Source organism: Urocitellus parryii, chromosome 9, assembly GCF_045843805.1.
Source record: "Urocitellus parryii isolate mUroPar1 chromosome 9, mUroPar1.hap1, whole genome shotgun sequence".
NCBI classification, from domain to species: domain Eukaryota; kingdom Metazoa; phylum Chordata; class Mammalia; order Rodentia; family Sciuridae; genus Urocitellus; species Urocitellus parryii.
The window spans coordinates 16,986,942-17,000,052 of NC_135539.1; the positions used below are offsets into that span (position 1 = coordinate 16,986,942).

Sequence of the window (13,111 nt, forward strand, 5' to 3'; positions counted from 1 at the left end):
AACCATACTTCTCATCATATACAAAAACCAACTCACACAGGTCAAGGAATTAAATGTGAAGGGCAAACTAAAAAGCTGTAGATGATGGAAGATTATCTTATGACACCAGTTTGGGGAGGGGTTAATTTGTTTTTGATTTTGTTTTGTGTCAGGATTGAACCCAGGGGCACTCTACTGATCCGCACTGCAGCCCTTTTTATTTTTTTTTAATCTTGAAACAGAGTCTCACAAAATTACGTAGGACCTGACTAAATTGCTGAGGCTGCCTTGTATTTGCAATCCTCCTGCCTCGGCCTCCCTAGTTGCATTGTGGCGATTACAAGCATGAGCCATGGCACCCAGCTGTGGGGAGGGATTTTTAAACAGTACATAAAGTACCTTAACCATAAGGGAATTTACAATATTTATTTGTAAATTTCTATTTGCCAAAATATATCTAGAGTAGGGCTGAGGGTATAGCTCAATGGTAGAGCGTTTGCCCAGCATACGCAAGGCCCTGCATTTAATCTCCAGGACTCAAAAGAAAAAAAAATCTAGACTAACAACTAAAACATTAAGAAGAAAGGATGATTTTAGAAAAATCACAATTTTGCAAATGTCATCATAATCATTGGTTCAGGTAGGAATCTTCAATGGATGCCAAAACTAGTGGGTAAAATGTCGATGAGGAACAAGATATTCAAAGTCTCAAATGAATCCTTATAATGGATAAAAACTAGCAAATACAACCTTATTTTAAAAAATCAGGGCTGGGGGTTGGGATTGTTGCTCAGCGGTAGAGCACTTGCCTAGCATGCTCAGGGCTCTGGGTTCGATCCTCAGCACCACACAAAAATAAGTGAATGAAATAAAGATATTTATTCCAACTAAAACTGAAAAAAATAAAATATTTTTTAAAAAATCAGGGCTGGGGTGGGTGGCTCAGTGGTAGAGCACTTGCCTAGCAATATGCAAGGCCCTGGGCTCCATCCCCTGCACTACGAAAATGAAAATAATAATAATTAAAAATCACATTCCCAATAATGAGCAACTGTCACATGCTTCCCACCAGAAAGGTGTCCCAAGGACACATCAATTCTATGGTTTTTTTTCCTACCAAAATTGCATAGCCTGAGTGAAGCTCTGAGGAAACATTAAACGAACCCAAATTGAGGGACCAAATACAAATGAATGATCCTGTGCTTTCTAAAACTATCCAAAGACCAAGGAGGGCTGGGTGTGGTGGTGCATGCCTGTGATCCCCGTGGCTGGTGGGAGGCTGAGGCAGGAGGATTGCAAGTTCAAGACCAGCTTCAGCAACTGAGTGAGGCCCTCAGCAACTTAGGGAGACCCTGTCACTAAATAAAAAATAAAAAGGGCTGGGATGTGGCTCAGTGGTTAAGTCCCCCTAGGTTCACTCACCAGGGGCAAAAAAACAAAAGAACAACAACAATCAAAACCATAAGGAGCTAAGAAACTGTTCAGATTAAAAGAGATTTCAGAGACACGACAACTAATTGCAATGTGTGATCCAGGATGGGACCAAAGACCAGAAAAAAGAGATGAATGACATGAGTGGGTGGCAAACTCGGAAATCTGAACCGAGGATTAGATAATTGCTGGGTATTGGTGTTACATTTTTCTGCTTTGATAAGTTTAAGTTTAGAAGAGAAAGTCTTTGTTCTCCAGAATCACACATGGATATTTTTAGAGATAAAGGGGCCTGAAGTCTTCAAAATCCTCTCACGTGGTTCGGAAATAGATATACTGAGACAGACAAAGAAAGAACAAATGATACAGGGAGTAGGACAAAATATTAATACTTGGTGAATCCGAGGAAAGGATGAATAAAAGTGCTTGTGTTGTTCTTGCCATTTTTCTATGAATGTAAAATTATTACAAATTTAAAAATCGCCAGGCGATATTCCAATCTGAGTGGGAGGGGGAGAGCAGGGACACACAGGCAGAGCGCAGGAGACTTTGGGAGCTCTAACAGTAGACTATGTCACCCTACATCTGTCAAAACCTTTAAAAGAGCTGGGCATGGTGGCATATACCTGTACTCCCAGTACTCCCAGCAGCTCGGGAGGCTGAGGCAGGAGGATCTCAACTTCAAATCCAGAGTACTGCAAAATGAATTTGCAACATGCAATTGTCAAAGGACTGATGACCAGAATACAGTGGTCCCTGGGTATCCATGGGGGACTGATTCCAGGGCTCCCCACAGATATCAAAATCCCAGGATGCTCCAAGCCCTTCATAAAATGGTGTGTTACCTCCCCGCGTGGTGGTGGCGCCGGCCTGAAATCCCAGTGGCTTGGGAGCCTGAGGCAGAAGGATCTCAAGTTCAAAGCCAGCATTAGCAATTTGGCAAGGCCCTAAGCAACTCAGCAAGATGCTGTCTCTAAATAAAATACAAAAAAAGGGCTGGGATGTGGCTCAGTGGTTTAGTGCCCCTGGCTTCAAACCCCAGTACCAAAAAAAATAAAATAAAAATGGTGTATAACCTACATATATACTCCCATGTCCTTTAAGTAATCTTTAGATAAATTGTCATACTTAATACAAAATAAACATTCTGCAGATAGTTGTTATACTGTATTTTTTAGGGAATGATAGCAAGGCGGGAGGTCAGCACAGGTTCTGCGCACGTGCAATGCTTTCCCCAGCATTTTCAATTGGAGTTGGTTGAATCCATGGATTCAGGGCCCTTGGATATGGGGCAGACACGACACAGATTTTTTTCCCATAACATCTCAACAGAAAAAAAAAAAAATGGACCAAGGATGTAAATAGGTATCTTCCATAAGAGAAAACCCAGATAGCCAATAAAGATGTGTTCGACTTTTTCATAATCAAGGAAATTTGTGTTACAATAAAGAGAAATAATTACCTACTTGCTCAATTGAAAAAAAAAAAAAAATGAGGCCTGAGAAGAAAACCTGCTAGGGCGGCACGCCCTGCAGTGGAAGAGTCTATTCCTGTTCCTCCATAAATCCCATTAGGCAAGGTCCAGGGGACTGCTCTTGGACTTCAGAGCTGCAACACTTCTTGGCTGCAGAGGCCTGCAGCTTTCGCAGACTCCCACCTGCCAGAAGAAGCCGTGGCCTGAGTTGCATCTCGGAACTCCAGTTTCAAAGGTGTTTGCCGATGCTCTGCAGCTGCCTGGCCCAGGCAGAATGACTCAGGAGGAGCATTGGTGCCTGAGAATCAGAATCAGAGATCATGGCAGCTCAGCTGGTGCCAGATAATACTCTCAGCATGGTGATGATTATGTCTCACGAACATGATTCATTCAACATATATTCACTGAGCACCTACTATCCTCTGGACACTCTTCTGAGGAGTTCCCACAGGGCAGAGTGGTCGTGGCTTTTCTCTGCCCCACACGGAAGACTTAGCTGGAAGAGCAGGGGGCTGGGGTGACTTGACAGCTGGAAGTGTGGAATCTCCTAGAGGCGTCTTCATTCACAGGTTGGATGATCTGCCTTGAAAGACGCAGAGAACATAAGACAGGCTGATCTATTGTGTGAAAAAGCTCAGGAAGACCTAAGAGAAAGGCAAGAACAATATGACAGAGAAGTTGAAGAGAGTCTTCAACTCCTTTGGGATAGTGGACATGGAATTGTGGGCTGTCAGGAATTCTTTGACGGAGGTTGTGGAGGAAAGAAATGAAGCCCAGAGGCATCTGTATCATGAACAGAATGAGCAATATAGTGCATGAGATTCTGGACAATCAACTTTGCTATGAAATGATGATCATAAGAAACAACTGGAAACTTCCTCTTCACACTGTGCATGTCTAGATATAGAAAATCCATTCCCGAGGCAGGAGGTTCTGCCTGGGAAAGGAATAGAAAGAAGATGCAAAAAATAAAATAAAATAAAAACAAACTGGACGAGAAGAAAAAGCATTTGGAAGAAGAAATACCCTCCAAAGACCTAGGGAGAATACTATGGGAGAAGTTGATCTGATAGAACAGGGTGAAAGGATCACTGAACAGAGAGCAAGAGAGGAAGCCTTGGAGGAGATGGTGCGATTTTTACAGGCACAAAGCTATTTACATAATTTAGGAGAGCATCATGGGGCTTCAATGAGAAGGAAAACAAAGCTGGGAATTCAAGACATGGAGCCCCAAAATCTGTGAAACGACCATTTAAGCTTCTTTCATAATTAGAGAAAGAAAAGTCAGAGCAGCTCTATTGAGAAGAAATGGACACTGGAATAAATATCCTTGTCAGATGAACTTAACAGGATAAAGGAGAGGCCAGCGGAGGTCAGTGCTGAACTTGTCACAGAGGAAGAGCAGAATCTGACCGCACTGACCGCACTCCATCGAGGCCTGCCCTAGACCACCCTTCCACTGGAAATGGTCCTGGCAGGTCCACACTGAGCAGAAGGTGTAGGGTAAGCCGAGAGCTTAGTGGTCATAAGCCACACCCCCTGTCCTGACAAGGACAAATGGCAGAACCCTGACCCCAAATGGCTGCTGAGCTTGAATCTAGAACTTCAGAGCTTCTGGCCTGGGATCAACTAATAAGTGGAGACACACCTTCGGAAGCATTACAAGAGTAGAGCAAAAAATTGGAGACAAGAATATATGATCTGAAGAATCCTATCTTATAGCTGAGGCATTTTATATAGCATTTTAATTGTTTCTCATTAAAAAAGTGATATGGAAATTGTAGGGAAAAGAATCTATTGTAAATGTACGATGGAATTCATATAAATTGAAGAAGGTCTCTTGGCATGTATGACTTAATAAGTACCGTAGGGTTATATGTTTAGAAAGAAAACAATTGAACACCAGGCCTCACCATCCCAAGCTTGTCAAGGGTGTGGGACATCAGGAATGGGCATCGCTGTGGAAGTGCCAACAGGTACAGTCACTTTGGAAAACGGCTTGGCATGGCCCTCCTAAGTAAATTCCCACAAGACTGCATTTCTCTGAACTGGAGGAATCCCAAGAGCGTAGTTCAGCAGGGCAAGATTGGAAGAGCCCAAGAGACTATCTACTTACAATAGGACTGATAAGTAAATTACCATTGTTCTAGTCTGCTTTTTCGCTGCTGTGACCAAAAGACCTGACAAGAACAATTGTAGAGGAGGAAATGTTTGTTCAGGGACTTCAGCTGACTCCATTCCTCGGAGCTCAAGGTGAGGCAGGAGGACATGGGGCAGAAGATTGTAGGGGAGAAAAGCAGTTCAAGACTTCACCCCAGGATGCAGAGAGAGCTCTGCTCAACACAGACAGAATGTAAACCCCCAAGGGAGGCCCCCAGGGACCTGCCTCCTCCAGCCACACCCCACCTGCCTACAGTCACCACTCGGTTAATCCCCATCAGGGGATTAATCCACTGACTGGCTTAAGGGTCTCCTAATCCAATTGTTTCACCTCTAAACCTTTTTGTGTTGTCTCACACCTGAACTTTGGGGAGACACCTCATATCCAAACCATAGCAAGGAGACAATCTATTCCCACAACAAAATAATTTAGAAAACTGAAAATGAGCAAACAACTACTCACTATATGGATGGTTCTTAAAAGTAGAAGGTTCAGTGAAAGAAATATGACATGAGAAGATAGACCATAGGAATCATCCATCCATATAAAGTTAAAAAATGATTTTAGAGTACACGTACACATAGAATCACCAGAAAGAAAGGTGTCAGGATGGTTGCTATTTCTAAGGATGTGAGAAGACAAAGGACTCACAGAGTTTTGTTTCAGTGTTTTTTAGTCTTTAAAAGGGGAAATGCTGCTCATAGTATTTTGTGCATTAACCCAGGTGGTAAGTATATGGATAAGTCCTCTATAAAACATGTGCAGTTTGCATTAAACTATAATATATAGAGTGTGCTTTTCCTTATTAACAATATACTTTACAACTAAAAGAGGATAAAATTATCTTTGTTCTATAATATACTTGATACAACGAAAAATTCAAGTGCATTACAACGTTTAATTTAGAAACAAAGTCATACATCAACTAGAGGGAAATATAAGCAAATAAATGCCTAACATGAGAGCTAAGTGGCTAGGAATTACTTTTCCAAGCATACAAATAAAGGCAAAAACCATGAAAGAAAAAGAAGTGGGTGGATTTCATTTTATAAAAATGCAAAAGGTCTTGTACGCTGAAATATTAAATAATAAAATAAAAGGCAATATAAGGCAATCAACATCTGGGAGAGAAAGATACTAGGCAATGTTGAGATGCATCTGGCTTTTGTGAATTTGGGAGAGAACAAGAATAGACTTATACTCACCACAACTGATTAAATTAAATGTTATAACAGTCTCTCTCTTTTTTTAATTGGTACCAGGGAATGAACTCAGGGGTGGTTGACTACTGAACCACATCCCCAGTCTTTTTTAAAATTTTTTATTATTTTATTTTGACACAGGGTCTCGATAAGTTGTTTAGGTCCTCGTTAAGTTGCTGAGGCTGGCTTTGTACTTACAATCCTCCTGCCTCAGCCTCCTGAGCCACTGGGCTTACAAAAGGGCACCACCATACCCAGGAATTACAACCTCTTTGGAGTAGACCTACTTCTAACTTCCCGAGTGCACCAGGGGACAGCCAACATGCAGAGGAGCTTCTTGGGCCTCCCAATTCTGTCCTCTGAAACTGAAATTTGGGCACCAAGATATAAGATAGAGGCTGGGTGCAGTGGTGCATGCCTGTAATCCCAGGAGCTTGGGAGACTGAGACAGGAGGATTGCAAGTACAAAGCCAGCCTCAGCAATAGCAAGTCACAAAGCAACTCAGTGAGACCCTGTGTCTAAACAAAATACAAAATAGGGCTGGGGATATGGCTCAGTGGTCAGATTTCCCTCAGTTCAATCCCTGGAACCACCCCCCCCATACACACACACACACACATACACAAGGTATAAGATAGAGCATCTGCTCACTGTCTCTGGTGTGAGAATATAGAGAGTTTGAAAGTGGCAAGTTTGAAATCCTGGGATCTTAGAATCTCTCATTGTAGATATAGTTTAAAAATACTTTTCAAGGGATAATAAAAATTTTGGTAGGGATTGGAAAAAGTGTCCTGGAGAACATCTTCATCTTACTGAATGAGAACTATAAAACTGAATTAGTAAAGAAATTTCCAGAAATGGACCAAATGTATCATCATCAATTAGCCTAATGAGGATTAGGTATAGCTCAGTGGTAGAGAACTTGCCTAGCAGATGTGGGCCCCAATTTGGATTCCCAGAATCATCAGGGGAAAAAAAAATAGCCAAAAGAACTTAAATCAATTTAAATCTTCCAAGTATATTTATGGTGATTGTGAGTGCATTTGGAGCTGTTTGACGGGATCCCTAAATTACAGTATTCAGGTGAATAAAGGTTGGTGATGGGCTTTTGACCTGGTGTGGTCAAATTATAATATTGACTACATTCTTTCCAAGGACACAAACTGTTTCTTTGGTTATGTTCTTATCCTTATTGAGGGTGTGGCCCACTTATCCATCAGCTGGTTCAAGTAGGCATTTTGGATATAAAGGGATTAACTAAAGAGTGGATAGTGAAAGGATTTGGATTCATTACTTTGGCAGTGATGATTTATCATTTTCTTTTCCAGTTTCTTTCATTAGATATAATTTTTTTTAAAGAAAATCAGCCATCTTGAAGTGGGTCAGATGACAGGAAAGTTTTGTTATCAAAGATAAAGTGGGGAGGGGCTGAGGTTGTGGCTCAGTGGCAGAATGCTTGCTTAGCATGTGTGAGGCACTGGGTTCGATACTCAGTACCGCATATAAATAAATAAAAAATAAAGGTACATCAACAACTAAAAGATATAGCTGGAATGAGTCATACCAACTATGATATTTCTATAGATCACATAAAAGTGTACATAGTTATTCAATGTATCAAGTGTTGAGTACCTACTATGTCCAGGATGGTTCTAAAGACAGGGAATTCAGCAAAACTAATGATAAAAATCCCTGTTCTCATCTGGGGGACATAATTAAACAGTAAACATATACCATGTCAGCTATTGATGAATACTAAGAAGAAAATAAAGAATAGAGGAATCGTAAGTAATTGCCATCCTATTTAACTAAGATGACTGCGGGAAGGTTTCTCTGACAAATTCAGAGTTTGGGGTGTAACATTCAGGAAGTTCTTGGGGAAACTGCTACCTCTAGATTGATTTGTTCTTAGTTGCCCAACTTTGTAAAACTCAGAGAAGATGAGGAACATGCATTGTAAATGATAGTGATTATCAGTTTATTATAATAATTGTATTCTATTATGAATTTTATAAGGCAATAACTTCCCCTTGCAAGAAAAAAAAATATTCCAAACTCCCGGTGGGGGGGGGGGGACTTCATGGCACAGTTCCTGGCATTCCTAATCAAAAATGGGACGGGGACCCCACAAAGGAGCAAGCGTTCCTCTTCTGCAAATTCAGAAAGTGCATGACGGTTCGCTTCGGTTCTCTCCTCTGTAAACGGGGAGATAATGGGAACATCAGCAACTTCGGGAGTTTCGCGTTGCTACATTGACATCTATGGAGTCACCTCTACTGAGACACATTGAATCATTTGTGAGGCCTGGCCTCAAAGCCTGGAAAAGTATTCATTCATTTAATCCATGACAACTCGGTCAACCAAGGGCTATTTTTTAACAGCGTTTTACAGCCAAGGAAAGTCAGGCAGAGAGGAGTTGAACCCAGAAGCCCTCAACCAGGGCGCCAACCCAGACGACTTGGCTCCAGTTCCTGGCCGTGCTGTTAGGCGGTTGGCCCTGTGCGTAGCCCATACATCTGTTTGGAGCTGTGGCTCCGGGTAGTGATACCTGAGTGAGTACCTACTCTGTCCGGGCATTGTTCTGCAGAGAGGGAAGGCAGCAAACACAGAGAGAAAACTTCCCTGTTACCATCTAAAAAGTAAACCTACAGCCTGTCAGCTCTAAAGGCAATAAATTGCCCCCATTCAATTGCGTTATCAACTGTGGGCAGAGGCAGCTCCGGAAACTCTGCTTACGAAGAATCCAGGGTAGCCAGTTTGTCAGAAAGGGAAGTTGGGGAGTGCTTGCGTAGCCTCCGTCGGGTACTGCCCAGGGACCTAAAACTTATTTAAATGGGGGGGGAGGCTTCGGGGGTGGCTGGGGACTGTGGGACCGGGGAAGGCAGCCCGCCACCCCCTGGGCACGCCAATCAGCCGCGGGGAAGCCACCCCGGGCAGCAGCTGCCAAGTGAGCGCCCCTCCCGGAACCGCCCCGTGAGCCGGTCCTCCCAGAGCCTCAGCCTCACCCCCCCCCTACGGGAGGCAGATGGTCTGGCCCGTTCTCGGGGTAGTTCAGGTTCCGCGCTCCGAGTCACAAAGCGCAGGGTCACGTGGGCGGGCCGGTGCGCTTTGTGACGCCACGGCCCCGCCCCTCGGCCCGCCTATCCGCGCACACCAGCCCCGCCTCGCGCGCGCCGCCCGTGCAATCCCTGCTTAGAGACCCCGGAGTGGGGCGCTCGCCCGAAGCCAGGCCGCGTCCGCCATAGTGCCTGGCTTGGAGGTGTCGCCGTCGCTGGGTGAGGGCCCGAGAGCGGCAGGGGGGCAAAACAAAAAAGGGAGCCAGCGCAGCCCTCACCGCTGCCCGGCCGTTTCCGGGCTCAACTGGTCGCGGTTCTGGGCCTAAAGGCGACGGGAGCGAAAGGCGAGAGAAGCGCGGAGGAGGATCCGGCGAGAGGAAGCGTCAGGGAAGCCTCGGCGGTGTCCCCGGGGTCCGCCGAAGCCACCCGGCCGCTGGCTGGGGCCCGGGGTGGTGAGGAAGTGCTCCGAGGCCTCGCGGAGGCCCAGCGCCGGCTTTGTGTCGAGGCGGCGGCGGCGGCGGGGGGGAGGCGGAGCCCGAGCCGGGGGCGGCCTGCGGAAGGCCTCTCCTCCGCCGACCGCGCGTCCTCGGCCTAGGCCGCGGGCCGCTCGTGGCCGCCGGGGAGCAGGCGCCAGGGTGTGTGTGTGGTGGGGGCCTGGGCCTGGGGAAGCTGACGCCGGTCGTCCGGAAGCCAGCCGGAGGCGAGAGGCCGCTCGAGGACTCCGGGCCTAGGCCCTCTCCCCGCAACCTTCTCCCGGGGCCTGGGTCACCCCCATCCACGGAGAGAGAGACCAGCCGGGAGGTGCGGCCGCGCTATGGACCCCTGACCCCGCGGGGGCACCCGGACTCTAACGTGTGGACTGACCGCTACTGACTGCACTGCCGGCCCTTAGCATGAGCGAGGGGGACCCAGCCGGGTGACATTGTGCCCGTTGGCGGATTCTCGATTTCCCCCCTTCCCGGTCCTCGTCCTCCTCCTCCCACATGAAGCGCTTCTGAGTGCCGGGGGGGTTCTGGATTATTGTTCTCACGCACCCCTGCTTGTGGTTGGGGGGTATTTAATCTGAGGCCTCAGGGTCCTTCGGTGTCTCTTTTGAGTGTTTTCTGTGTGTACATATTTTGCTCTTCCGTTTTATAAATATACATATATTCAGAGTGTCCACGTCTCCTCGCTGAACCGTAGGAACCCTTTGGCACAATGTCCTGTGTGCATTATAAATTTTCCTCTAAACTCAACTATGATACTGTCACCTTTGATGGGCTCCACATCTCCCTCTGCGACTTAAAGAAGCAGATTATGGGGAGAGAGAAGCTGAAAGCTGCCGACTGCGACCTGCAGATCACCAACGCGCAGACGAAAGAAGGTAAGGGCCACCTGGGCGCCAGGTATCTGCTGGGTGCAGGTGGGTGGCCGAGCCCTGGTTGTAAGGTGCCTGGCAGGGGACTAACCGCCATTCTGGTTCGTTCTAATACTTCCGATCCAACTTTTCATTGATGGCCAGGGGGTTGCAGCAGCCGACCTTGCAGTTTCCCAGTCCTGGGTGATTTCTGCAATGCTGGGGTCTTCTGGAACAGGCTAATCCGAAAACGTGGAGATCTGGTTATTCCCGATTTTTTTTTTTTTTTTTTTTGAAATGAGGAGGGTGGGTGAGAAATGAGAGAAGGGGACCTGGCTGGTATCTGTGGCGTTATCTAACTTGTTTGAAATCAGAATGGGAGCAGAGCCTGGGCAATGTTTCTTTCTTGTTAAGGCAGTAGTAGACATAACATGAATTTCTTACCCAAGAACCTTTTGGAGTTTAATAGCAAATTGTGTGTACCTCCCCCCCTCCCTTATTTATTTGTTTGTTTATTCTGGAGTTGCCTGTGTTGTAGAGAAGGGATCCTTGCTTTAATATTTTTTTAAAGATTTTAATCAGTGTCGGGATTGTTTTTGGAATTTGAAATGTTCTGATGTCATCACTCTTGTCTTTTGTGTAAATTCCAGAATTTGCAATACAGTAATTGAGTGGTTGACCTCTTAGTTTATCATATGACTCTTAAAATTTAGCAATTCAGTCAAGCTCCAGAATACTGACATTTCTTCTTTAAAGTGGTAATTGCTAGACTTTCTTTGGCCCTGAAAAATAGTGAACTCTTCTGTCTTGTGAGTACAGGTAAACCACTGATTAGAATCTTTTGAGTTCTTTCTCTATTTTAAAGATATTTTGTAATATTTGGAATTTAACAGTAAATATGTGACCCAGGAGTCCTGTCTGAATCTGAACTCGTTTTGGTTTCTTTTTCTCAGTGTAGTAATGCTGATGGGTAGTTTTCAAATAGATCAGTCTTCAGAGATTTATTGAAGGGGGATGCAAAGAAATGGGAATGAAGTTCTAATATGGTTAGGGTAATTTTTGATCAAATTCCTGGTAAAGTGTGGCATGAGCTTTTTATATTTGGAAATGAAGGTTCCCACCTCACCTGGAGTTTGGTAGATGAGTAAGTTTTATCATATAGAAGACCAGAAAAAAACAATCATTAAGGAAAAACTATATTTACTCACATAACATGCAAAAAAAAATTGCCTGCCCCCCTTATTTTTTTAACAAGGGTCATACCCTTTAAAAATTGTCATTATCTGTAATGTCCCTCTACTTAGGGAAAGGGACAGATAGGAAGTAGTTTTTTTTTTTTAAGTTAACCAGAAGTATCCCTTAATACTGCAGTTATAGTTCACAAAACAAATGGATTTTTAATAATTTTAGGCCATATTGCTACATTAATGCATATTTATGAATGAAAGGTAAAGCAGTATAGGTGAAATTTGAGGATATTAAGGCAATTTTGTTACATACTATGCAGTTTTCATTTTTGCCATTTTGAGTTATGTGGGGCTTGACTTTATCCATCTTGTCTACCTAGCAATTAAAAGCAGCTTTTAGACTGGAGGAAGTTATGATTGAAGGAATCTTGTCCACAAATGGGAGAGTTTTGTGACTATGTATTATTTTTTTCCCTAGTCCAGGAAATATAAATACATGATAACATAATCTAAGAAAGTGCTTTGCCCAGGAGCATGTTTTCTTTTATTTATAGTGTGAACTGCAATTCAGTGGAGAAAGGTTAGGCTGGTTAAGAAAAGAGTGGGAGACAAAATGTCTATTTCGTGTAGTCGTCATTTTAGGGGATGAAAAGATACCATTGATAGCAGTATAGAGGGTAGCAGCTTCATGAGTTTTGTGAAAAACAGCATCCACTGTTTCAAGACCCTTGAATAAGGATGCTATTTGGTTTTAGCACTGTTTAGTAAAGTTGCAAAGTAAGTGTTTGTAGTATAAGAGATTGCCTAGGAAAGAAGGTTGAGCTGGATCATTTCAGTTTCTGCTGTGTTTCTACTAAACATTTCTTATAGTTTTTGAAATCTGTCTGTTTAGAACCCCTAAATCTTGGTAATACTAAAATGCTTGAATCAGAATTTTGTTTTAGATATAAGTATCCTGTTTCCTTTTAGACCCTTTCTGAATTTCTCCATTTCTCAAATTCAACATTTTTCATTCCATCTATGCCATTCATGTTTTAGGATCAAAACTTAAGCTGGCAGGTCCTTTGAAGCTAAAAGACTACTTATTAAAGAGTTATTTTAAATGTAAGATACTTTGGGAGTTAGAAAACCATTGTAATTCAAGTAAAGTGGTCAGTTAGAATATCAGTTTGAAGGGCATCAGGGCACCTGACTCTTTAATACTATTTAACATAGTACTGTGCAGATCAAATTAATAAATTGTTTTTGGAAGCTATTGTGAATGCATTTGAAAATTGTTACATA

General features: G+C 43.9%; 1 protein-coding gene across 5 annotated transcripts in view; it reads left to right on the plus strand.

Moving 5' to 3' along the window:
* The first annotated feature begins 9,414 nt into the window (after window positions 1-9,414).
* The window catches only part of Rbbp6 (RB binding protein 6, ubiquitin ligase), a 31,416-nt gene continuing 27,719 nt past the window's right edge, over window positions 9,415-13,111 (plus strand). For all 5 annotated transcript variants that reach the window (XM_026392188.2, XM_026392190.2, XM_026392189.2 and 2 more), the window contains exon 1: window positions 9,415-10,667. In XM_026392188.2, coding sequence (XP_026247973.1) covers window positions 10,502-10,667 — 166 coding nt within the window. In that variant the 5' untranslated portion in view covers window positions 9,415-10,501. The remainder of the gene's footprint in view (window positions 10,668-13,111) is intronic.